The sequence below is a fragment of the Lutjanus erythropterus genome, chromosome 18 (genome assembly GCF_056507025.1).
Source record: "Lutjanus erythropterus isolate fLutEry1 chromosome 18, fLutEry1.hap2, whole genome shotgun sequence".
Taxonomy (NCBI): domain Eukaryota; kingdom Metazoa; phylum Chordata; class Actinopteri; order Lutjaniformes; family Lutjanidae; genus Lutjanus; species Lutjanus erythropterus.
The window spans coordinates 18584796-18611572 of NC_139334.1; the positions used below are offsets into that span (position 1 = coordinate 18584796).

The 26777-nt window shown below is 39.9% G+C and overlaps 1 protein-coding gene across 1 annotated transcript; it reads left to right on the forward strand.

Moving 5' to 3' along the window:
• Positions 1-8548: 8548 nt before the first annotated feature.
• lclat1 (lysocardiolipin acyltransferase 1) lies at positions 8549-26496 on the forward strand. Its single transcript, XM_084742677.1, has 6 exons — positions 8549-8917; positions 16716-16883; positions 17334-17532; positions 19716-19862; positions 21419-21535; positions 24060-26496. The coding sequence occupies exons 2-6, from the start codon at positions 16716-16718 to the stop codon at positions 24581-24583; spliced, it is 1155 nt and encodes a 384-aa protein (XP_084598803.1). The 5' UTR covers positions 8549-8917; the 3' UTR covers positions 24584-26496.
• The last annotated feature ends 281 nt before the right edge of the window (positions 26497-26777 follow it).

The following is a 26777-nucleotide window of genomic DNA, read 5'->3' on the forward strand; positions in this document are numbered from 1 at the left end:
CAAGGACTGGAAACAAACATCTAGCCTGGTTCTATCTAATTGTAAAACCTGCTTCCCAGCACATCTTAAGTTCACTAGTTAACATATTTTACCCTTGTTTAATTCATACAAAACAGCTAAACTAAGTTAAGCTACCCCAGCTAAAGGGCTCATTGTCATATTTTCCATACAGACACAAAAGCGCTATGAATCCTCTTATCTAAACCTCTGCAAGAAAATGAATAAGCATATTTCTTAAAATGTCCAACTTATCACACTCTTTATAAATAACTCCAAACACAAGATTTTATTATTGTTTGTTTCATTATTTTCAGTCCAGTTTCAAAGGGCTTTAATCTTGCATTGCCCTGTGAACATGCCGTCATGTTTTAGCTAACCTCATGGCAGATTTTAGAGGAGTAAGAACTGGCCACCTGTCAAAATTCATACTCCAAACATGCTGGTGGCAGAATAGGCCAAACTAAAACATCAAAGTGCATGTCATAAATTTTTCTCAAAGATGGTTCCCATCATTTTGGGTCGTTTTTAATCATGCTGATGTTTGTTCAAGTGTTAATTTTTCTGCTAAGTTTGGTTTTAATTAGTTATCTCTAGGTATAGGTATCATATCATGATTGACAACTGAGCTCTGCAGCTGACAGCTGCGCTCTGCTTGCGATTGACTCGGCCACCTGCAATGACATCACCAGCGCAAGATGGCAGTGCTCATATAAGGGATTTTTTTTCATAGTGGGAGGAAGTGAAGATGCATTTTCTTTGTTTTATTTATAGTCAACGGTTGAAAGACATTGTTGAAAGCAGTCTTGTTTTGCTTCTCTTTTTATTGCTTTTTTCATTGCCACCAAATGCGGTTTCTCAGAAAAGCACTACTTCTTCTGCCGTGGCTAGCTGGTTAGCACTCTAACTTCAGTGGACACAATAGTGGATACACTACAAAGACATCTTTGACATAACGCCAAAAATGTTATTTCTTCACATTCTGCTGATAATTTTAGTTCATTTTTCAATGTTTCAAAGGACCAATGCGTAAGATTCAGTGGCATCTAGTGGTGAGCTTGCAGATTGCAAACACCTTACTGCACCCTCTCCTTCCAAGAGTGTAGGATAACCTAACGTGGTCAAAAACATGAAGCGTGCTATTTAGAGCCAGTGTTTGGTTTGTCCATTCTGAGCCACTGTAAAAACATGGCAGTGCAACAAGGCGACCTCCATGGAGGAGGACCAGCCCCCTCTGTAGATATAAATGGCTCACTCTAATGCAACAAAAACACTATAATTCTTACATTTATACACTTATGAAAACATACTTATAACATCCCCTTACATTTTACACACTGAACTGTAAACTAAACTAAAATTCTCACATATAGCTCCTTTAACCATTTTATCTCCTGTGTCTCTTGTGTGAAAGTAATCTTTTTCCATCTTGTGGTCAGAGGTGATAGCACTCATGTTGCAAATGGTAAGATGACTACTGAGTGAGAGTCTCTGAGTACTCAGTGACATAGGGGAACGGAGTGTGTCTCACACACCATTGTTGGCAGTATCTTTAAATGTGTGTGAGAGCATGTGTGCCTGGCTATGTATTAAAACTGTTGTCAGAGCCGTCTGAGTGAAGTCACTGATAGCTCTTCTAGCTCATTCTTGGAATTCTTTCCAATGGAAACAATCCCATCGCTGATCCCAGTGTGTCAGCAGAGTCTGACCTGCCAACCCCTGAATTCTCCCCGACTCCCAACTATAGTCCACATTAACGCTGTTTCCCTGTCACTCCTTTACACATAAACTCACACCAACCCCTTCATGTACCCATAACATAAGCCCTCCCTCGTCAATCTGTCACGAGGAGAAAAATAATGCTTTTCCAATGAACTCTTTTTCCACTCCCTCTCCTCATTTTACTTCTCCAGCATGGTTGTTTTCTTGTTCCTTCTATTTTTCGCTCTCCCAGACTTTTATCCCATTCTGTTGTTTCAGCAAGTTTCCCATACTTACATGACAGTAGAAATGTACTCTGCATTCCCACAGTGCAGGTTATGTAACGTAAGTTAACATTTCATTATAAACAGTGCCTCTGTTCTTTTAACCTTGCTATTTTAGTACTGCAACCTTACTGTATAAGCCACCGAGGTTTATTCTGTGTGTGCATGCATAACTGTGTCTGTGTGTTTGTGCAGAGCTTGCAAACGGGCACATGTGCTCGGAGGTTTTATGTATAACCGTGTCTGTTATTATGAGTGCCATGTGCGTAAGGGAAAGATTCTTTTCCCATGGTTCCTCAAGTGTGAGAAGAAAGTAGAGCTCTCAGGACATGAAGCAAAAACTCTGCTAGTTATTTATAACCTGTCTGGAGACGGCCCACCAAGCGTAGACACATATCTGGCACTGTCAACAAGGGAAGAGCTAGAGTATGATACGCTGAGAGGGATACAACAAGGAGGGAGGATTAAAAGGGGAAAGGGGTCAGGCAAGAAAAATGAAGGATGTTGAGGAGGCAGAATATAAAGAGCACCTGCAGTGTGACAAGGATAAATCTCAGGTTAGAGACTGGTTGTCTGTCCTGGTGGCCGATCTAGATAAGACTTGATGAGATAAGGCAAAATGCAACCATAGCAAGAACGACAGTTGGGAACTTGCTTAGTGTCACTATGCCCTCATAAAATTTAACTCATGTTCTTTCCAAGTGGCGCGATAAAGAACATGGATGGAAAAAATGCACAAGACCTCTGTGAGTCAGCGAGGCAGTGGCGGACTCAGGTTGTCTGACAGGCAAGAGCGAGAAAATAAAAAGGGCACTAGCTGAATGCAGTCGGGTACCAGAGCACCGAAAGTTGTGAAACAGTTCTAATTCCTGCTGAAGATTAAGATTGTATTATTATGTGACTTAAACTAAAGTGACTACAGCTAATGTCAAGTCCAGTTAATTTTCTAGGATGTAGGGAAAACTATGTGGCTTTGTCCACTGGAAGGGCACTTCACCAGGTTTTGTCCACTGGAAAGGCATCTTAGAGGGGACTTCACTACGCCGTTTTTACTGGAAGGGCACCCAGAGGGCACTTCATTATGTTTTCTTCACTCGAAGGGCACGTTAGAGGACACTTCATCATGTTTTATCTACCACAGGGGCATCCAAGAGGGCACTTTCACAGCATTTTTCCCAAGCATGAGGGTCCTTGTTGCCCCCTTTGAGCCCAACAGTCCAGCTGGGTAACTCATGCTGTTGTAATCTGTCCTTCCTCTGAATACGTCTGACATTTTAAAACCCCTCAGTGCCATGTGATACACCAGTCAAGAACAGGGGACCACTGAGTAGTGATTGGTATTCAAAACAAAGCCTTCACAACATCACCATTAATCAGAGCCAAGCATACTCAATACTCTGCCAAACTGCTCTCTGTACCTGCACGTCAGCAGACCGGCCTTTGAAGACATAATGCAACTGCTGGACTCACAACCCCAGCACATATTTGGACAGATGAGTCTAAGCACCCTGGGACTCATTCTCTATTTAACAGGGTGATGTAAGGTACATCTCCATCTCATCCACAAGCTTTTAAAGCTTTGATCAATACATGTCTGCTGGCATCCGCTTTATACTGTAGTTTTGTGTGTTAATGTGCTAAGCCACAGCCTGCTGTTCTTCCATAGGCTGTCACTGATATAAATAGACTGCTTATGGCCCCGCCACTCTAATCCTTATTGCCTAGAGACCAGGGTGGAAAAAGGGAGGAAAGAGAGAGGAGATGGGACCAGGACATAAACACACAGAAATTAAAGGGATAGTTTGGCTTTTTTGAAGTAGGCTTGTATGAGGAACATATAAATGGTTAGTGTATTACCTACATTAGATGGTGGTCGCTATGCCCCCAGTTTGAAGAGCCAGCAGGAGTAACCGTGTAGGAAGCCAAGCAATGTACTGCTGTAGTCAGGGTCAGCAGCTTAAGAGGACCACCTATAAAACATAAAAAAGCAGAGAGAAAAGAGACTTCAACACAATCAACACCAAAGATGTGTGAAGCAATCCAGAACATCCCAGGCTACAAAATCATCATGTGTGAGGCCACGTTGCAAGAAGAGCTACTATTTTAGCCACATAAAAAAGGCCTACCTAAAACACCAAATTAGTTTAATTTTATGTCATATTTAGAATATTTTCACCACTTTACCTTGCTGTAAGACAGCTTTTCTTGACGGGAAATTGCTGTAAATAGTCCAAATATTGCTCTCTCCAGAGCAACCACACTTCTTTTGGAAAAAAAACAGTAATTTTACCTCACAGAATACAGCAGTTGCTCGTCTATCGCTGCCTCGATCAGTTGGTTAGGTTGCTGTGTAATTTCGGTGAAATCCCAACAAACTTTTTAAGGCACTGAGGTCACAGAATAAGACAAACAAACCAAGTGATCGAGGCAGCAGTAGGCTTATATAACCGTGGTTTCCTGTCAGGAAAAGACTCTCTGAAGGCAAAGTAATGCAGTGAAAATACTCTATATGCAGCATACACTTAAACTGATATTGATTTTTTTTTAGGTGAACATTTTTTATGTGGCTTATCTGGCCTTCTGTAGCCAGTGATGTTCTGGATTGCATGCCATATATCTTTGGTGTTGTTGGTGGTCCAGTCTCTGATGATGCCTCCACCCCACTTCAACTTTCAGTCTTGCTCTGACAATGCTGTATGCACCCTTGCCACTGGACCAAAAGGCAGTTTATTTGCTCTGGAGGAGCCTTTTTCATGTGAATAAAACACATTTTGCAGCTGACCCTGTCCACAGCAGTACATTGCTCAGCTTCCTACACCAGTGCTCCTGCCGACCGCCATCTATTGTAGGTAATACGGTGACTATGGATAAGTACCTCATACAACCCCACTTCAAATAATCCAAACTATCCCTTTAAGAAGTAACAGTAATGTGCATGTGCTGTTACAGGTGTGAGGCCCAGACAACGTGAAGAGGAAGTGAAGTGAAAGAGAAGAAGTTAAATCATCCATGTCCCCTCTTTGAACTACCAAAAAAGCACAAGAGGTCGTTAGAGGAACAAGAACATTTAAAAAAAACAAACGAGATGAGTTTTTTTTTCAATAAAGCCTCATTAAAGTGCTATCAATAGACTCAATTCAAAATAAACCGAAACACAGTGTACAATGCCCGAAAAAAGTCACTCTGTCTCTCCCATGTAGACTTATGTAAGTGGAAAGGCACGTCTAACATGAATTAATCTTGTTGATCTCTACATTTATCTGTTAATATGATCTTAAATCTTCCTGCGAGAAGGGTTGCATTTGACTTGGCCTACCTCCCATGTCGTTTTTATCAGCAAATAGTCTACATGCTTTATATTTTTCATGGATGGATATGACTGTGATTCTTACCAGAGGGCTTAGATATTTGGAATTATCAAAGAGAATGTGATTAGGAGTACCTGATCAAACTGCTTTCTCTGAATTATCTCAGACAAGCATCATTAATCATGTGGATGTGCTTCTCTTTTGAAGGTGAGCTGGCACTAAACTTAAAAAATGAGAGCATGTTTCAAAGCAAAGTTTTTTCCGTTCCCCTCTGAAGTGATGCGTTGACCCTTGAGAAGTTTATACTGACAAAGCTATACAGTTCACTCAGTCTCTCAGATAGAGTGCATGCCATAGGGAGCAGGTCATGGAAAAGTCTTGAGTTTGACTAAGTGCACTCTCTCTTTTACCCTGTCTGTCAGTCCGTCTCTCTACCTCACTCACCACCACACACACAGCAGCACACACACACACACACACACACACACACACACTCACACACACTCACACACACACACACACACACACAAGAGTACGTGTGCATGCTCGGATACACTCAGACACATTGACCAATCTGCGCGCACACACATCACTGAATGCTGAGGTAATTTGTAACAGTAGAACAGCTCATAACTGTGGGTAAAAGAAACAAATGACACATGCGAGGATTTACACTACTTTAAAAGGCTATGTTGTTGGGGGGACTCGGTCAAGAAATATATCATCGATACCACGCGTAAGATTTGAATGAGTTCTGACATATTATTAACACGGGGATCTCCAGGGAGGACGCCGCGACATCAGCAAAAGCTCTCAGGCTCTGAAAAGAGGATTAGTGAGCACAAAAGTAGATACAGAAATGGACATACCTGTCCAGCGGTGGTTCATTTCAGTTATTTCAAACGTGATTTAGAGACATTTATGTAACTGCAAAGGTTAAACTTTCAGAAATGAAGTAGACTATTAGGTAGAGTCTGTTAAAACAATGTGAAACCTATACACTTCAACCAAGGAGCAGACTTCTCATGTCCATTGTTAACCTGTATTAATGATTAAAGGGATGATGTTTTTAGTTGTTAATTAGATAAATAATTTTTTTTAAATTCTCACCTGGTTACATATATTAATTGAAATGATGATGATGTGATGTGAATAATGTTTTATCAGGGTTTGAAACTGTGGTGTCGTGACAATTCTAGCAGTTACGTAACTGTAATGGACAAACCATCTATTTCGACTGTTTATTTATGTTTAAGAGGGTCAAAGGGGCAAGCAAAAAAAAAGAAAAAGATTTTTCCTTTTCCCTGCTCCTTTTTGCTCATGACATGTGAAAATGGATATGTGTTGTGACTGTGAACTACTTTTTAATTTTTTTCTTTCTTCTGGAGATGAGCATTACATGAACAAATATATAATTAAATTAATTAAAATGAGCTAATAAACTTTATTCCCCTCACCTGCATGGAGATTGTAGACTTTATTTTGTGTGACTGTTGAGGTTGAAAGGCTCAGTTGATACAGTTTTGAGGTACTTGTCATTTTAAGCCTGGAGGAGAGCATGCAATTGCCTCTGTGTGTGCAGTTTGTCCACAGCTAATCTCATAAACTACTAGACCGATTAGCCTAATTTTTTATGTACATTCTTGGCCGTATGCTGAAGCACCTCTGTGATTCAGAAGTTTTGAAAAACCTTTCTTAATTCCTCCATGCCAGTGAGAGCAGTGTCCATAGGCTTTATGTTTTTGGAACATCCCATCGTCATGAATCTCAAGAACACCTTAAAGGACGATATTTAAGTAACACTTTGGAGTTTCTTCAAATTTGGCACAAACGCCCACTTGGACTTAAGAATGAATTAAAGGTCACTGTGACATTACAAACACATTTTTGGCCATATCTCACAAATTCATACACTAATTGTGACAAAATTTAATACAAATGACTAATAGGATATTAGCAGTGCTGGAGAGTAACTAGTTACAAAATAAATGAAATTGGTGATAACAAAGGAGTGGAGATCGAGATACAGTTACAGCTAGTTACTTTGCAGTTGAACCTGTGATGAGTTTTTAAAATATGATGCATGATGCATATTTAACCATCCAACAATATAAATAGGTTATTTGCTCAGTATTTATCAATTCCTGGATGTATATGGGATTATGATAATGCTATTTGATCCCATAGACACTCAACAATTAAACCAAGATAGCCTAATATTGTTATCTGGCATAACTTCAGACTACATCAAATATTTCCAAAAAAACATTTGTCCAAAGGCATTCATTAGTTTCTGACTCTAGGAAAGTGGGAAAAACTGTGAAATTCTCAAAAACTGCATCGTTGAACTGTGTCTGTAATCAGATCACACATATTTAGGCTATTTTATGAGATCTCCTTGTGATCTATGTCATAATTAATGTAATATTTGTTCAGTTCCACTCATGGAGCCTTTCCTGAACCTGCCTCCCACTTTGAAAACCTTGGATATATATACACCAGTATTTCCCAAACTTTTTTCTCTAGGGATCCACTTTTGAAAATGCAAACCATCACAACCCATTTTATAACAGGTCTTATCAATAAATCTCTCATTAATTTGTCCATACATGAACATTCCTGACCGTTTTTTTTACTGCCATTTCCCTTATTATCTGGACATGTGATACTGAAAAGATATTCACATGTTAAATACTGTGCTGTAAGAAATAAATGCATTCAGGCTGTGTTAACAGTTCATCTCGTTGTTTTGATTTCGTCTCATCAGGAAAAACTAAAAAGGACATTTTAACCTACTTCATACATGAGACAAAATACGTACATTCAGGCAGAATAAACAGGCTCTTGCTTTTTCCTCTCATCAGTAAAATAATAACACAATACTCACGGGGGGCATATTTCTCCACAATTAGAACTTTTCCTTTTGATAATTTTAGTATATTTTTCTGATAATTTTTATACTGTTTAAAATCTTAATACTTGTACCACTAGTAGGCGTTTTTGCAGTTGCAGTGCATAAATGAGTCTTTTTTTTCCCCCCTCCATTGTTTAACTGTCTTTACCTTTGCACCTCCCACAAACAGCTTATGGGTGCAGGTTTTCTGACTTCTGCTTAAAATATAACAACCATAGTCATAATCAGCACGTTAAATCTACACTGTATGTTTTGCTTTGCATGCTGCTGTGTTTGCGGTTTACTGTCACCTACTCCGTGAATGTATCTCGCACAAACAGCACCCCCTGTTGATGTGTGGGTGTAATGACAGGTGAGGGGTGACAAGTTGAGAGGTCGTGTTAGCCAAACGGTGTGGCGGCTATAGTTTTGCTGCAGTCATAGTACGCAAAGAGAAAGAAAAGAAAGCGAAAGTTCCGTGTGGTTTAGGTTGGTTCGGTTAATTTATCTCGTGAAAGTCAAATAGTGTTTTAATCAGTTTTAACAGGCGTCATTTTTGAGGACTTGTAACGCAGTTGTTGCTAAGCTTTGCCAGTTGGCTAGCTAGCTAACGTTAGCAAGCCGCTAGCTGGCTCGCTAAGCTGCTATGTCGCAACCAAGTGTTTGGACTTACCGGAGCTAACAGAACTAGCTCACCACAGACAAACTTTAATTGTGGAGGAAAACACGAAAAGGTGGGTATGTTGTCATGTGACAGTGTGTCGTTAACTAATGAGCATGATAAAGTCGGTTAAAACGTTTGTTTTATGTTAGATTTGGCTCGCTAAAGTTAGCTTTCACGTTGCTGTTCGTGTCAGCGTGGTTGTGAGTTAAACATTAGCCTAGAGATAACCTGCACCTGCCAAAGATTGCACCGACAGCAGGCAACATTAGCTTTGTCATATGAAGTGGAAGTTGTAGTGCATATACAACAAGTTTCCTTATTCTTGATGGTGGGTTAATGCAGCGGGTACGTTTGCTCTCAGTTGGCAACTAAAGAGAACAAGCTGTCCCCAACGTAAACTATTATTAATATTAGCTTAACATTTCCGCTGCACATCTCCTCACCAGTACTTATCTTTGGGTTGTCACTTATTTGCATGCAAGACCAATTATTTACAAAGCGACGTGCTAACGAATGGATGATTATTTACAGACAGATCATCTCTGCAAATGTCATCTCCTGTTTGTATAACCTCCTGGCTTAAAGTTAAACGTTTGCGAGCCCGTGTTGCCTTTGTGGTTAAAGTCCTTGCTCTTTGTTTGCCCCACCCTGGAGTTATGGAAAATGTGTGCACGTTAAATAATGGTGCATTAGCTACCGGTCTTGATTAGATTGCATCAACGAGGCGTGGTTTATAGTCCGTGTTTCCTAATGCGGCTTCTTTTAATCACATGAAATACCCAGCGGTATTGCATTAATAGGTAGATATGGTAGTGATTGGGAAGGTCCACGAAGCAGCCACTGACGTGCACCTTGCTCCCAACCTCATTACTCATCCCCAGTGCAGCAGCTAATGGTAATAAACCCGTACCAATTCAGACACATGCACTCGGAGACTACTAAACAGACTGCCACTATTTTTTTTCTTACACTGTTAAGGCTGGACACCAGTGACTACTGTCCTGTTGTTGGACTTGATGCCCATTGTATTCAGAGTACATCCCCTCCCCATATTGGAAACACTTTTATGTATTTTACAAAGCCTTGCTGCAAAACCAAATGCCCTGCAGGGACAAAGTGAAGTTGAAAGTTGAGGAGTAAGTCACAGGTAATCTAAATGTCTTTCAGATATAACGCAGTGTCTTGTTTACAGAGTCGATAGTGGCAGATGCTGCACTGCATTTGTTCTCCCACCTGTGTGCAGTTGGTAGGCATGCACATCACCCACCTGTGGTGCTGCTTAGAGGATATTGTATAGGAAAAGCTACTTTAGAAAACCAGATTCGTGGCTGTGTTCAATAGGATTGGGCCAATGGACAATACTATCGTACATGACAACGTTTGACCATCAAGCCCTCTTCCATTGTTACATCGTGATTTAAAAGCTCTCTGCATTTGAGGTATAGTGTGTCCCCTCATAGTTTTCATATTTCTGGAACCTTTTTGAAAATAAGCTGTTGCTGCTGTTGATTGCAGTATGTCTCCATGTCCCATTTATTATTTTCTGATAAAACACAACTAAGTTACAGACATGTGGCGCGGAGACAAGACAGTTTTAAACCCAGCAACGATTTCGTCGTCCATCGCAAAGTATCAGTGTGGACGTCGTCATAAGACAGTTCGGTAGATATCGCCCAACCCAAATGTCCAACTTGATGACAACATCATCAGTTCAACCTGTTAAAGGAATAGTTTGGATTATTTGAGGTGGGGTTGTATAAGGCACTTATCAATAGTCAGTGTATTACCAATAGTAGATGCCAGGTTCTACTCCTCTGTTGGAGAAGCAGATAGGAGTACCATTATTGAAGCTAAGCAATGCATTGTTGTGGACAGGGTCAGCAGCAAAACATATTTTTGCCACTTAAAAAAAGGCAATATCAATTTAAGTGTGTGCTGTTTTAGAATAGTTTTACAGAAAGAGAGTTTTCTGATCTGCTTTCTGACCTTTATTTCACTATAATTCTATTTGAATCATTTTTTTTATCTTGAAAATTAATTATTATTATTATTATTACAATTATTTTCAGTGATTGATAGTTAAGTTATTGAGGATTTTTCTCAAAAATATTGTAATATTTGATTTTCTCCATATCGCCCAGCTCTAGGTTGCTGGTAGGTCTGCAGCATTAATTGAAATTTTACCAAAATTGCTATATGCTATGTGTAATTTCCAAATTGCAGAAGCTGCAATTTCTTGATAAAGGAAAATGTGTGACAAAGCAGCATCATAACAAAGTACTGTAGTGCCACAGAGATGACCTGGTCTGCAAATGGTGTTCTCCAGATGTAAGAAAACGTGTTTGTTTGGTACAGACTCCATCAAATGTCACATCATCATGATTTTAATAGATCTTTGTAGAAAATGAAATTTGTAATGCAAAAATTATCCTTCCTACTAATCTTTAATCATAATGCAAGTTGTCAGTTGCTATGTCCAACTTGATGACAACATCATCAATCATAAATTCTTTATATTTTATCTAGTTATCCAGGTTGTTAAGCTTTTCCAGCTCAGTATGACACCCAGTACTCCTCCCAATACTGCTTCCTTTTCCACCCATACAGTTTAATCGCCATTTAGCCTGTTTTTTCTTCAAAAGCTTATCCAAAAGTTATGTAAGGATTTCTGTGAAACTTGCAAAATATTGAGAAACCTGATTCCCAACTTTTGTATTTAAGTTTGCAAGGTCAAGAAAGAAATTGTGATGGTGGATATGACAGAAACTTGGAGAGTTGTTCAGTTCTGGATGAGGATTGTTCTCTCCAAGTGCCCTTCAGCTTGTAAAATGGACCTGCACTAAAATGTATTTGCACTTAATTTAACAACATTATCTATTTCATTCTTCCTCCCTCTGTCTTTCCCTCTGTCTGTCTCTTACACACACACACACACACACACACACACACACACACACACACACACACACACACACACACACACACACACCACTTAAGCTCATTGTTTAGCCCAGACATGCTTGACCTCTTAACTCTGCTTTGCTCTGTTGGGATGTCTGGTCTTGGCTTAAAGTAAGGAATGCAAAATGACTGCCAGAGAATTCAGACTTGGACTATGAGGAGTATGCCTTGCATTGCATGTGGTGGTGTGTTTGGGGAAGTGCTTTTAGAATCATTACTATGGTGATTAAATAAATACTAAACCAACCCAAACGGACAGGACTAAATCAAACTCACAAGTGGTACTTGCTCTGGAGTATGAAAACAAAAGCGTTTCCGTGGATGCCTTATATAAATAGTGTTCTGTCCCAGGTGTGCACGCCAAGCGGAAGAAAAACATGTTTATTTAACACTTTAATGTCCATAATTCCATTCACTTATCACATCTCTGGCTCCAGGTGTGTCGTGCCTTTTTGCTGGATGTATGAATAGGCTCATCTGATTGTTCCAGCAGCCACCCAAGGGTGTGTTTTTTGTTTTTGCGGGGACACAGCCTAATTGTGGCAATTGTGCTGAGCCAGCCTGTTTTTCTCACCTCTCTCATGCCTCACATTTTCCGTTGTTATAACCAGTAACCCTTAAACCCTTACTGCCAGCATAATCATGCACGCAAACACTCTTGCATCTTTTAAATGCACCTTCAGCCACTTTGGTCAGTTGCCGCCGCGAGACTTGCTGCGTCATGGTGCTGCAGGGGCTGTCAACGAGAGGAGGATGATGGGAGCGTTGGGGGCAGGTAGTGTGTGAACCGGAGGCTTGTGCAATCATAACAGTAATTGCGGTGTAAAGGTGAGAACCGCAGTTCATTTAAGAGAAGAAAACACCTGCTGGATGAATTCCTCCCTGTAGCATCAGCTCAGACTCCCTTCGTCAGCAAGGTCGGGGCCTAATCAAATCAAGACTCACTGTATTTCCCCTTTTAACCTTTATCTCAGGGGACTTGCTAGTAATTGACTTTCTCCAGTGCTCAGCTTAAGATTAGTGAATCTAATTATTTGTGTTGGGTTTTTTTTTTGTTTTGTTTTTTGGTGGAACTTGCAAGCCGTTTGTCAGCAGTGTTCTTCACCTTGTATGTGTAGTCGCACAAACATCCACATGAACAGACATTTTTCCAGTCAAATCACATATTTGCATAGCCCTGCAGTGCATCAAAACATTTGACATTTAAGTGAAGTGACTTGCTTAAGGGCAATTTGACTTGGTTGCTATTGAAAGTTATCCATCTGCTTGCTTCAGATTTTTAAGTTTTGGTCTGATTACATGGGAATAAATTGGTCTGTTTGCACACTTAAACTGGCTTTGCATAGTGACAACTTGGATCATTTTTAATGATCGTGCACACCAGCAATTGTTTTGAATTAATCTGACTGCTGAGACCAGTGTGGGACTCTATAGTCACAGTATTATTCAGTTTGACTCTGAATCAGAGTGTTTCAGTGCTGTTATCACTGTATCTTGATGCATCCATTTTTTAATTTTTTTTATACATGATGGTGTTGCCTGACAGTCATAGACCACTTCTATCATCATAACAATGTGATTTTAAAACTTTCTTTTTTTGAGGTACTGTGGGTTGGTTATTGATTATTGCACCAATGTTGTGTCTACATACCCTGTTTCTTATTTTCTTATTAAACCTCCCCAGTTAGGTGAGTCCAAGATACTAGCCATATTATGTTTCCTTGAATTGTATCAATGTTGTATGTGCTACTGTTGTCTTAGCCTAGCATAGAGCAGACACATGACATTTACATTTATTGTGTATCACCATCCATGCTCAGCCATAAGGACCATATAGCCTGGACTTTCAAAATTTTTACAGATGATGGTAACGTCAAGAATTTGGGTTTAAATTCTGATTATTCACTTTCCTGCATCAATTCGTATTCTGCAAAGAGTGAGAATAGAGAGGAGTAGAGAAGAATCAAGATGCATCCAAGATTTAATTTATTTCCCACTGAAACCCCTTCAGAGTTTGGGGGGCATCCCAGGAATAGGTCACCAAAGTCAAGCCATAGCTGTGGCTGTGTTTCAGTGCCAGAACACAATATCTCTATTTAATTAATATGTCAGCAAGACTGCAATGTGATTGTTTTGAGACATGGTAGGTTCATATTTCAGTTTGCTATGACAGTTGAAAGATATTTAAGAATGGTAGACAAGAGAAGGAAATAATAGTTATGGTAAAAAAAAAATAATAATTTGGCTTCACACGGAAATGAAATTCAATCTCCCGTGTGAAAATCCTGTGCTTGACTTTGTCTGTATTAGAAGTAAGATGGGTACAAACTTGATGTTTTCCTAAACCTAAGGCTTACCAAGTATTTTGGTACCTAACCCAAACCAAGTAATTTTGGTGCCTAAACTTAACTGCGACCATTTCACATAGAAATACACAGGCGCAAACATTTGACCAATGAACAAGCTCCATTATTACCGTATTCTTGACAATACACATCTCCCAAGGTGTAACAAAACAGGTGCCACAAAATTAACAGCAGAGAAAGGGAGATTAGTGCCACACACACTCCTGAGAAGACAGAAGTGAAAAACAACTGTGTGGATGTAACACATGTAGGGATTTTCAGGCGATACATGTTCCAAGAGTGTAACATTACCATTGGAAGCTGAAGTGGTCACCGCTGATGTCATTGAAATGGCAGGGATCCCCATCGGCATGTTCAGATGAGCCCCTTTAAACTTATCAGACATGTCATGGACAATTGAAGGTCCCCTTTACTTTGTTTTGAGTTTCAGAAGGATTACAGGCTCAGTTCACTTCCCTCAGGGATCTAATGACCATGTCGTATTACCGCTATGTTGCAGCTACCGTAATGAACATGCTTATCCAGGATTCGGTCTCCCATTTATGCTCATCATGCGTTTTTATTTCAAACCCATTACATCATCAGCTGTTTTCAAAATTGTTTAGTAATGCTTACACCACTATGATGCAATTAGTGCACTGGCTTGTAATGAATCATGAGAGTAATTCATGTCAAACCAAGGTTTTAGTGAAGTCATTCATGTCTAAATCAAAGAGCTATAAAGTTTAAGCTTATCAGTCCAATCAAACCTTTATTGGTCTGTTATCATGTAGCCTAATTTTTATTTCTACTCCTAATATGGCACTCAGAGATAACTGTGTTAGTTTCAGGTGCTGGTGGAGTCTCTCCAACATAGTAGTATATCTTCTTTTATGTGGAGACATGATTCCTTTGTGAAGGCACTTTTTTTTAGCAACTAGCTATGTACTAAATTCCATTTCAAGCAAGACTGTGAGCCTCTTTATACTTTGCTTTTGAAGGAAGGTGGTTGGAAACCATCAACACACTTTATGGTTTTCTTCATGTAGGAATGAGCAATGTAGATGAAATGCCCTGTCCTAGTGTATGTACTTTTGTATCCCTGTATCAGTATGTTTTATGAAGCGGCAGATTTTCTGGAAAATCAGAAACTATTTATGGGAAATAAAATTCAATACCGTTCTGCTTTTAATCCACAATATTGCCTACAATAGTCTTATACCACGGTTTAAAGTCACTTTTGGTTCAGCAAGTGGGTCAGAAATCAACTTGCCCTCTCTCAAACTTGCTGCACAATTTGGTTAAAAAAAGTTATACTGTGATTATTTTGACTGAAATTGCGATATGCGATACAATTAGTGGAAATGATCTGTTTTGCATTGCAATTTTCATGTTCACTATTAACATCATGATAATGTGATATTTATTGAGGTCTGTACCAAACAAACATGTTTTCTTTTACATGGAAAACAGTATTTTTCAGCCAGGTCATCTATGCAGCACTGCAGTATTTCATTTTAACGTTGTTTTCTCGTATATTTTTCCTTTCTCAAAAAAATTGCGATTTGGCTCTGGTTCTGTGATTTGGATATTGCACTTAGTCATATATTTTTGCAGTTAATTGTGCAGCCCTATTCCAGGATAATTAAAATGTTTGTTATCACTTCAGCTCATAAACTTTGCCTTTACCTGCCCCCATTTTCTTGGGATTTACTTCCCAGATGTTGCATTTAACTCATAATGGACAATCCCTGTTGTTAAGCCCTGATTACATACAGTACAATATATGTAGAAAAATATTACAGCACAGTACAATACAGTGGTATAGAAATATCTCTGATTTACATTTGTAATGTCTCGTGGTATATATCTTTAAATTGCCTACTCTGGCTGTCAGCTAAATGTGGTTGTTTTGCCCCTCTGCAGTGGCTTCCTGTGGCTTTGACAAAAAATTATAAGGAAAATAGATTTTTTTTTTTTTTTTTTTTAACATTTTCATTATTTTTTTTATCGTTGTTCATGAAATGAAAATTTCTAATTACACTTAAAAGTTATTGACAAGATTTCAGAGTTTAAGTTGATATATTGAGGCTGATATTTTACCACCTTTTTTTTTAATTTTAAGAATATGAGAAAATGTTTTTGCCACTGTGCAGACTGTACATTCAGTGAATAATTTTGAAGCCATGGCCATACTTGATTTATTGACCACGCACCCACAGTTTGTTAGCTACAGTCAGAAAGGTTCCCCTATTTACATTCCACAGAAGGAATGTCTGCCCTGGATTTTCCACTGTTTGTGGGAAAATATGTCCAAGGAGCAACAGAACAGCAGAGTTTGCTATTGATGAGACTGTCGATAATCCCATTTGTTTCACATTGCGCAGTCACTCCACTTCAGCTCCTTTCCATAGTGGAAATCCAAGTCAGGAATAAATTCCATAAATGTCATCATTTTTTATCCCCTTTCCTAACACAACCTGACTGCTCAAGAACATTTTATTTATTTATCTTTGATTTATATTCCAGCTGATCTAATCTGTCTCGTTCATCTCTCCTCAGATGGCTGTGTCGGTGCGGGGCCTGTACTTTGTGGTGACCCTGTTTTTGGGTAGTTTCTTCGGAAGTGTCTTCATGCTGGGTCCAGTTTTGCCCCTCATGCTGTTGTCTCCTGCCTGGTACCGCTGGATCACCGATCGCATTGTGGCTACCTGGCTCACCCTGCCTGTGGTGTGTACATTAGCTTAGCCTGTACTTAACCTACTTCTCCAAGTGCCAGATGGTCTTAACTTACCTGTGTTTGACACAGTGACGAAAAACTGCGTCAGCTCAGACTTATTTACGCCTCCCTTCTTTATATGGTTTTATTTTTGTCAGAAGTAAACTTAATTTATCCAGATTACCCTTGATAACAATTATGTAAATCTTGTTTACAGTGACCACATGAATTGACAGCATTATTAATTTAGTTTCCTCTCACTCTTGTCCCTCTCTTAAATTTATCTCTCCACCTTCTCTCTTCCCAGTCCCTCCTCTCTCCTCTGCATCCTTTTCATATGACCATTCCTGTCTCCTCTCAATCATCCACTTCTCCATTTTGCTCTCTGCCCCTTTCCATTCTTCCCTCTCTTTCATTTCTTCACCCTCCCTCCATTATTCTGTCATCTCTCCCTTCTGTAGTCATTGCTGGAGCTGGTATTTGGGGTAAAAGTGGTGATAACGGGTGATGGCTTCATTCCGGGGGAGCGAAGTGTGATCATCATGAACCACCGCACCCGTCTGGACTGGATGTTCCTGTGGTGTTGTCTGCTCAGGTACAGCTACCTCCGACTGGAGAAGATCTGCCTCAAGGCTGCCCTGAAGGCTGTGCCTGGCTTTGGTGGGTATACAGTAGCTGCCCTGTCTTCGCCTGCATACACACACACACACACACAGTTGCACACTTCTGCAGACCATAATATAATATGTGCTTTCCAAAGCATTATATCATTGCTAAGCAGTTTTATTTTTAATAGAAGAGGTGAAATCATTCAAATTGAGACAGCTGACTCTAAATATAACAGAGGAACAGTGTAATGCAAATATAGAGCAGTAATTCAGTCTAATACAACAAGCCTGTAATAAATCTGGCCCCCATGAAGGTTTTAATGTTTGTGGAAACTGTTTGAGAGAGGTGCTGACTCCGCTGTACAATCCTTTTGGAGGATGCACTTTGTGGTTTTGTTTAACTGAATTATATCATAACAGAGAAGTGTTTCTTTTGCTTAACCTGCCCTCATTGTAAGAAACGGGATGAACACAATAATAGAAACACCTGTCAGTATAATGCAGTCAGCAGCACCACAAACTGTATCCTCCAAAATTACCACAAAGTTGAATCAACATGTCTCTAAAAGTATTTTAAAGTCAACTTTTTTGCTTTAAGTTATTGGTATTAAGTGTTTGTTGCACAGTGTAATGTTTATAGAATAATGAAACCATCCGCATTAACACTTGTTCCCTATGTGCCTCACCTTCATCTGTCTACCACTGGACACAATTTTAATTGAAACATTGGCTCTATTATATAGACTGAATTATTGAAAAAAATCACTCTCTTCTAAAGTAACTTTCCCTCCACCCCTGACACACAAAAAAAAATCAGTTACTTGTTTGTGTGAAGCAATAGCATTACTCAAACTATGTTATCACCATGCACATCATTACAATAGTGTCTGCCTGTTCCCAAATTCAATATAAAATTTTGATAATTTCAATTTACGCTTTCAGTGAATAGGCTTCTTTCTCATTTCCAAGGTGGTGTTAATCATTTCTCCACAGGGTTAGGTTCTGACTCTGAGGAAGCAGAAAGCCATTGTTGTATCAAAGTGTGTTCTCTCGTCAGATAGTGTTTCGCGTAGCGGTGCCGTCTGTGGTTGAGGGGTAGGTTATGGTTTGGTGTAGCAGAGTAAGGTAAGGGGAAACACACACATCGAGGGGTAAACAGATTTCAACACAGCTCCTCTTGTCTTTACACAGCAGCACAACAATAATACCACTGGGAAATGCTTGGGGGCCGAAAAGATGTCTGTTTCCACTTCAAACACTCAACATCATGACCTTCCTGAAGGCAGGATTATACCAGGACTGTTGTATTAGTTTCAGCTAAATGTACCCAATAAACTGGCAACAGAGTGTAGTTTAACATGATGGCAGAGGCAATCACTGTCAGACGCTTTACCTGGGGGGCAAGGCTACAAATAAATATCAAAATTGCTATACATTCAAGTATAATATCCAACTTGCAGGAGCTGCAATTTTTTGAGGAAGGAAAAATGTGGGACAAAACGGCATCAAACTGAAGTACTGTCATGCTGCAGAGATACCCAGGCATACAGTTTACCAGATGTATTGGCACAGACCCTAACAAATGTCACATCATCACGATTTTAATAGCTTTTGTGTCAGTGAGCATGGAAATTGTGATGCAGAATCAGCTGAGCAGGAGCAGTAATCAATTACAAGCGTAAAAACAGTGTATGTATTGTATTGAACAGAAAAGTTTTGGAGACACTCCCCTTGGGCAGGAGGCTGCGGTCCATCAGGACCAAAACCTCAGAACAGTTTCTTCCCAATCTGCAGCTGGCCTCATCAGTAAGGCCCCGGACCCACACTAACACTGACTCTAACACCCCACCGTCTACACATTACATGAAGTCTACACACCTGAATAAATTATATTAACATATATCTCTTGGACTCTACATTGCACATTGCAAATATTCTTTAATTTTAATACTGTGAACCTTTGCATATTTTCTAGTCACTATTTTGCACTTTCCTACACAAAATTGTGCAGCATTTTCATTTAAATAGTGTCCATATTGTACATATTGCTTTTATAATATTTTTTCGTGTTACTGTCAGATTTCCTATTTTCTGTTTATTCTTTAGATTGGACTTCTTGCGTTCATCTTTGGTTATATTTTCCTCATACTGTGTTTATTATTATGCATCAATATACCAAGGAAAATTTCTTGTATGTGAAAACTTGATAGTAATCCTGATTCTGATTCTGTCCAGGCTGGGCGATGCAGGTGGCCTGTTTCATCTTTATTCAGCGTCGCTGGGAAGAGGACAAGAAGCACATGGAGAACATGCTGGACTACTTCTGTGACATCAGAGAGCCTCTGCAGCTGCTGCTGTTCCCAGAGGGCACAGACCTCACTGGTGAGAAGTAAACAATGCAACATATTCATCCATTCATCGGACAAATTGACCACATTTCAGTTGTTATGCTCAGATTGTATTACCTCCAAACCAGTTTCCAGAGCTCATTTTGGCACCTGTCTCACACCTTTGCACTGAAACTGTTATGCAAACACAATTTCCAAGTGATAAGGCGTAGCCAAATCCCCTGACGCACACCCCACACAGTCATGTCTGCAAGAATGCTCTGATGTTTCAATCCAAGTAACAACCACACCAGCGTCTAAAGCCCTCTCAGATCACCAGTAAGCCAATCAAAGTCCCGAGTAGCTTTATTGGGGGAAGCTTAACTTCTCTTTACATACCATGATGTCATGAGGGGTCCAGTAAAGTTGCATCATAATTGGTGGGCAGATTTAGGGCTTTACAGATTGCTTCACTTTTGGTGTTTAGTGTTTTGATTCTGCATGTGCACATATGTCTGCATTTAATCCTCTTAAACCTCGAGGCTTATTTTGACACAAGAAACAAGGAGATGTTTTATGCAGAACTTGTCCTTTACTCATTCTAGAGAAGAACATACAGACCTACATCTACAGGATCAGGGCCGGGGTGCATCTAAGCCCCTCTAAAATATCCCATGACCCCTTTTTGAAGCTTGTGTGAATCAAATGAACGATTGTATAAGAATGACAAGTCACAGCAGAGGCCCGATCAACAAAGGTTTGTCCATAGTCCTTCTGTCCTACAAGTCGGCCTCAGCTACTTGTTACATAATAGGACTAATGAGTCATGGTATAGTTTACATGTCCCTGCAACAAGTTCCTGGGGAGTGTTTGCTCAATAAACAGTCATCTTTCCTGTGTTTATGCCCCCCTTTAGTTTTTACAAATGTGTCAGCGTTTGTCACTGGTGGATGTATTTCATGAATGTGATCTTATCCTGTAACCAACATTATTATTTTTCAACTGATATTTTTACAGTATAATAGTATACTGTTATTTGGGGGAATATAACTTGTCATTCAGAGTCTACTTTTTTAAAAGAAGGATACCTTAGTCCAAAACTAAATTTTTATATGGAATTAAAATTGTTGAATTAAGAGTCATTAACATTACCTTGAATTATGAGCGATACAGCTGAAAAATGTGTCACGATTGTTTCATTTCAATCAACATAGATTTTTGATTAACTATTTTTAAATAAAGACCAGGAGAAAAAAGTTGCATTTTTAATATAACCAACTTACACTTGACTTTTTAAATTTACAAAAATAAATAATAATAAATTAATGTTCTCACCTTGATATTGACATATTAAATAGTGGCATGGTGCCCTGTCCTTTTTTAATTAACAATTTCCATACTGTCTGCACTCATTTAGATCTAGATTAAAAAAAAAATGTATAACCTGTAACTGAAAATAATGATGCACACAATTTCCCTACACAGTTGATTGCTCCTCGATAAGAGCAGTTACCACATACAGCATACATACCATGATTTACAATTTAACACAACATTGTGGGGCGATTACAGTTGTCAGAGGTTTGTCATGTGTCTGTGTGTCTCTTTCAGAAAATACACGATCAAAGAGTGATGCGTTTGCTGCCCAGAACAGTCTGCCAAAATTTGAGTATGTGCTGCATCCCCGCACCACCGGATTCACCTTCATTGTGGAGAGACTACGAAAAGGTCGGTTGTGATTCACATCAACGGTTTCTGAAAACATGAAATGTCTACATTAAACATGACCGTGATCCACTCCACAATGATCCAAAATGTCATTGTTAGTTGGCAGTCAAACAGCAGACGTGCTGTGTGTGTTTATTTGGCCACAAAGAACATAAGTAGGACTCAACGCCTGTCATCATGATGGAAATATTTTATCGGCACAACCACAGGAAAATGACAGGCCATCATGATGATTGTAGTAAATCCACTGATGCTGTTTGTAGAGGAGGGATCATACCTGTTATTTTTCACAGTCTCAGGCCTATGCTTCATCCCACTGCCAGCCATTACAACACCCCCGAGATTCTCATGTTTCCCTATGAGCTAATTCTGGCAGCCCTCCAGAGTTCTTAAATACCACCTCTGGCCCTGCCGTCGCATCCCCCCACCCTCCCTGGATGCTGAGGGTGGCACTAACTCTCCAAGCAGGTGTTGTGAATCAGTGTGATGTCATCAGACTTAGCTAATTCTCCGCACCGCTGACTGACATGCTGTGCATGTTGTTCTTTGTCCAAGTCCACTGTGCCCCTCTCAGCTCTATTTTTACCGTGGAAGAGCTGAGCTGTACAGGAGCAGGCGCTGGCAGGTGTCATCTTGTCCGCTTGATATTATATTCAGCTCTGTCTCTGTGTCGTACGGACGCTGCAGATCCCTGGTGATGGTATGGGGCTCGTGGTAGTTTTGAAGGCAGACAGAGGATGAAGCTGTAAGCCTCTGGATAATTAAAGGCACATGTGTAATGAAGCTAAGAGCAGGGATTTTGAAGGGTGTACAACACAGTTCCAATAACCAGTGTGGATGTGGAAAAGGGATCATATTAAATCTCTCTGCAGTGTCATGTCTGAAACTGTGTAGTTTATAGTAAGTAAAGAGTCTAAATCAATGTCTTGTTCTGGTTATATTAAACTATTTAGACAAGAGCTCATCTGGGTACTTTGCCCTTGTGTTATGCTCCAACCCCTTTTTGCATGAAAGCAACCCTTCTAACTTGACTGAAAATTCCAAGGGCTTTGCTCATTTAATAGTAAGAGAAGAGGGAACTCCTGCACACTGTCCTTTACTTGTAATAAATTTTATTAAACATATGTTTTGGCACGTGGACCTTCATCAGGTAAAGCAGAGAAAAAAAGAACACTCAAGGCAAATAAAAGTAACACCTGTTTGGCTAAAGCCAGTGGATAAAAGCCGATAAAAGTTACATCCCTGTCCCACGCGTCCCTTTGGTTGAAAACAAGGACTGTAAAAGCGGCCAGGTACTGTGTATGTCTGTGTCAAACATTTAATCACAGGTTAGTCAATGACTAAAGAGCGATATGGTTTGAATTGTCAGACAATCACTCCCACAGATTGTATGTAGTAAGCCTATTAGAGGGTGCATACCACCCTCAAAAACATATATTCGCAGTCTGTGATAAATGGCAAATACATTAATTTATATGAAAACACTAATATAAATAAGATTGAACTTTATACAAGATCATGATGAATATAATATTGGAAGATCTCTGGGTAACACCGCCACACTGACTGTTGATGACTACCTCATGAATTCGCCTTTTAATAGACTGTCGGTTATAGCACAAAATCAAGAGCCACTGTCAGTCATATAGTAATACAGAAAAAATAATTTTAAATCTCATGGAAACTTAGAAAAAACAGAAATATTTTTGAATCTAATAGAAACTTGTGAAAAATAATGGAAAATATTTTTAAATCTTTTGGGAACTTAGGAAAAACTATTTACATCTCATAGAAAATTAGTCAAAATGCATAAACATGGGGATGATTTAATAACATAAAATAAGAATACTGTATTGCTTCTTAGTTATTAGGAGCCTATATCAAATGGCCAGCCGGGAAATCAATTATGTCATTGTTGATCAATACTCGACGTTGTTAATATAGAAAAATATATAAAGAAATAGGGGTTGATGAGTGCTCTTTCAGTCTGCCTCCACCCAAGTGGATGAACCTGACATATACAACTACTTAATTGAATTTCCAGGTTATGTGTCACTTTTTCTGACGTTAGGAAACTTTATTTAGCTGTTTTGGTAGTTTGTTCTCACTGTAAACTGATTATAGCGTTGTGGCGAGGTGGAACCACTGTCTCTATTGTCACAGCGACCTTTTGCTAGAAAACCTGTCAGTCAGTTCAGGTTAGTTTAACTGCACATCCTACGTCACTTTATGCTGTTTACAAGGTTCATTATTAGAAGCTAGGTCAGATCAATTTATGCGACATATTAAAATACCCCCTGCTTCCAGCAATCTTTTGATTGGACAGACTGTTAAACTCCATTTTAAAAGCAGGTGTTTTATTTTAGGACCATATGCTTTTATAGTAAAAACTTTTGCTACACCATAACTAAAAAAAAAGGGCAGAGGCATGACACAGGAGCAAAAACCAGATGGGCTGCTCTCATCCATTAAGATCAGCCAGTGCTCTTTTGTTGATGATTTTAAATTGTGTCCCTTTTCCTAGGAGACAATCTGGATGCCGTCCATGATATTACCGTGGCGTACCCCAAGAACATCCCTCAGACTGAACGCCACCTCATCCTGGGCCTTTTCCCCCGTGAGATCCACTTCCACGTCCGCCGCTACCCAGTGGCTTCCCTGCCGCCCTCCTCCTCTGACCTGCAGTCTTGGTGTCGAGAGCGCTGGGCTGAGAAGGAGGTCCGACTGCGGGACTTCTACTCGGGCCAGCCCCGGGCCTTCGACAGGGAAGGTGTCGCTCGTGTGCCGCCTTGTAAGACGGAGCTGCGCGTGGCTCTGATTAAAGCAGCCTCGCTGCTGTACTGGAGCAGCTTCATCGCTCTGTGCTTCACCGGCTTGTGGCTGTGGGCTCCGTTCAGGCTCTACTTCCTGGTCATGGTCGGAGTGTATATGGCACAGCAGAAGCTGATTGGAGGGCTGGAGCTGCTGGAGTTGTCCTGCCATCGGTACTGGAAGTCCATGGCTGCAGACGGGGATGAGAAGAAGGTGCTGGATGGGAAGATGCAGTGAGGACAGAGGACAGCGTTGACTGGACTATGACATGTGTCCACCTGTGTTCAGCATGGACACTTAGGGCTCAGTTGTCTTGGCCTGTTCAGTCCAGAGGGCTAGCGGATCCCTTTGAGGGACCCGATGCTTCATGCCTTAGAAAGGGAGTAATGAGTTCACCTCTTGACGGTATGCATGGCTTCAGAGGAGAGAGCTTTACCTTTCTGTTGAAGTAGAAAAAGGAATGTTCTGTACATTTATATGTGTTGGATTCAAGAGATTCATCACACATAATGTGTCACTTGCCCTTTGTATGCCTCTCCTCGTATAATCACTGTTATGTAGCTTGCTGTCGGTGCATTTTATCCGTTTATGTTGTTGGTGTTTATTATAGTTGTTTGTTCAGAACCTCAGTGAGGACATGTGTCATGAAACAATGCTGTTTAGTATTTGTTACACTGTTGCCATGTCTTTGAAACTGATTTTACTGTGTATGTTGCCCTTGGTTTTATATCAGTGTCATAAGTTATGGAGCAGAGCCATATATGATGACTTGACTCTACCAATATTCAAATGAGCACTGTAGTTAGCTGGATGAGACTGATGGGACTATCAGGTCTCTAGTCAAGCCAGGAAAGAAAAGGACTGATGTAATTCACAGAGAATTAATAAGGAATATACAGGTATATATGTGTACCATTGTTTACCTTTATTGGGTATAATTACCCTTTTATACAAATTGGGGAATGAATGTTTCCCAGTTAGTCCGTAGAGAAAATGTCTGTGGTGATGTTTATTACTGTATAAGTCTTAAAACATAAAATATGTTTCTTTGCTTTTTTCCTCAAGTAGCTTTTGCACATAAAAGCCAAAGGTGTGTAAAGCAAATGTGATTTTTTTTTTTTTTTTTTAAAGTAACCAAACCGAATGTAGTCTGTCTCGCCAGGAAAGGGGCGCTTCACCCAACACTGGCGAGGTGAGGTAACACTTGTGGTCATCAGCTCATCAAGATCAAAGATCCGACTGAGATCTTATGTGTGTAAAAGCAGATGAGCTTTGTGCCCTTTCTGGGACTGAAGGGATGCCTTGTAGAGGCAGGATGTGGGTGGTGCTGGGGTGGAAGAATGTCCTGTTGGGACAACATTACCCCTCGATGTGCAGGGTGGCACAGAGGACCAGACTTGGAGTGGAAAACTGGCCATGAACTCAACCTAATCCAAAAAAGCCCTGTAATGCCCACCTCTGCCTGTGTCCCTCTCCGGAGGACTGGCATTGATGCGCCTGCTAAACTCAATTAGCAAATGACAGCTGAGAAAGCTACTCCAATTGTGCCAAAAAAGGACAGAAATTGAAACAAGATTGGAGTGGCGCTGCTTCAACCACACTGTTAGCCACTGACTCTCCATGCCACTCAATATCATGTCAAACCATGTTAATTCTAGGAGCCTAGAAACATTTGTGTCTTCTTGGACAGTCTATAGCAGTTTATGTAACACTGTGCAATGTGTGATCTAGCTGAACACTTCAAACCTATTTTGTGAGATAAATGTCTTCATTGGTTGACCGCACAATAGAACTAACTGAATCATCTTTTTTTTTTTTTGTTTATATCAATTTGAAGCTCCTGTAGTTAAAAGTGTAAAGGGGCTGTTTCCAGTCACTGTGATCTAGCTGTGTGAACACTTTTATCATCAGCATGTAGTAGTTTACCAAACATGGTACTATATGAGTTTCCTCAACCTTAAACCAGCTACAATCTCCATGTATAACTCCACTTTCACTTGTGCTGTTTTTTCCGTCGCCCATTTTACAATCACTTTTTGATGCTGGACCTCTTTAAAGTCACTGTCCTCAGGTAAACACAGTGGACACTGTTGAAGTCAGGCTCTCAAAGGAGGAAATGTATATCTAAATAAATATACTATATCAACTCATTCATGTCTCAAGTTGTTCTTTTGAGTTTTATTCTGGAGATTCAAGTGAAAGATTGCTGATTGTTGAGTCTCTTTGCCAGGTTGTCAAATGTTTGGGTTTTGAGTTTGAGGCTCAACAATAAAGTATCTTACCGATATGTGATTGGCCAAAATTTCCCATCACAGGCTAGATTTTCCAAAGCTTTAAAAAAATAACAAAGAGGAACCAAAAGAAGTCTAGTTTCCTCTCAGACAACTTGAATTACATTATGCTGAGGCTATTTGTATTTCTGATGCTCAGT

Bases quoted from the DNA above. Each gene is read 5' to 3' on its own strand.
- lclat1 (XM_084742677.1), top strand. From the start codon at position 16,716: ATGGCTGTGTCGGTGCGGGGCCTGTACTTTGTGGTGACCCTGTTTTTG. The intron at 17,533-19,715 runs GTGGGTATACAG...GATTCTGTCCAG, and splicing joins GAAGGCTGTGCCTGGCTTTG to GCTGGGCGATGCAGGTGGCC. The intron at 21,536-24,059 runs GTCGGTTGTGAT...CCCTTTTCCTAG, and splicing joins TGTGGAGAGACTACGAAAAG to GAGACAATCTGGATGCCGTC.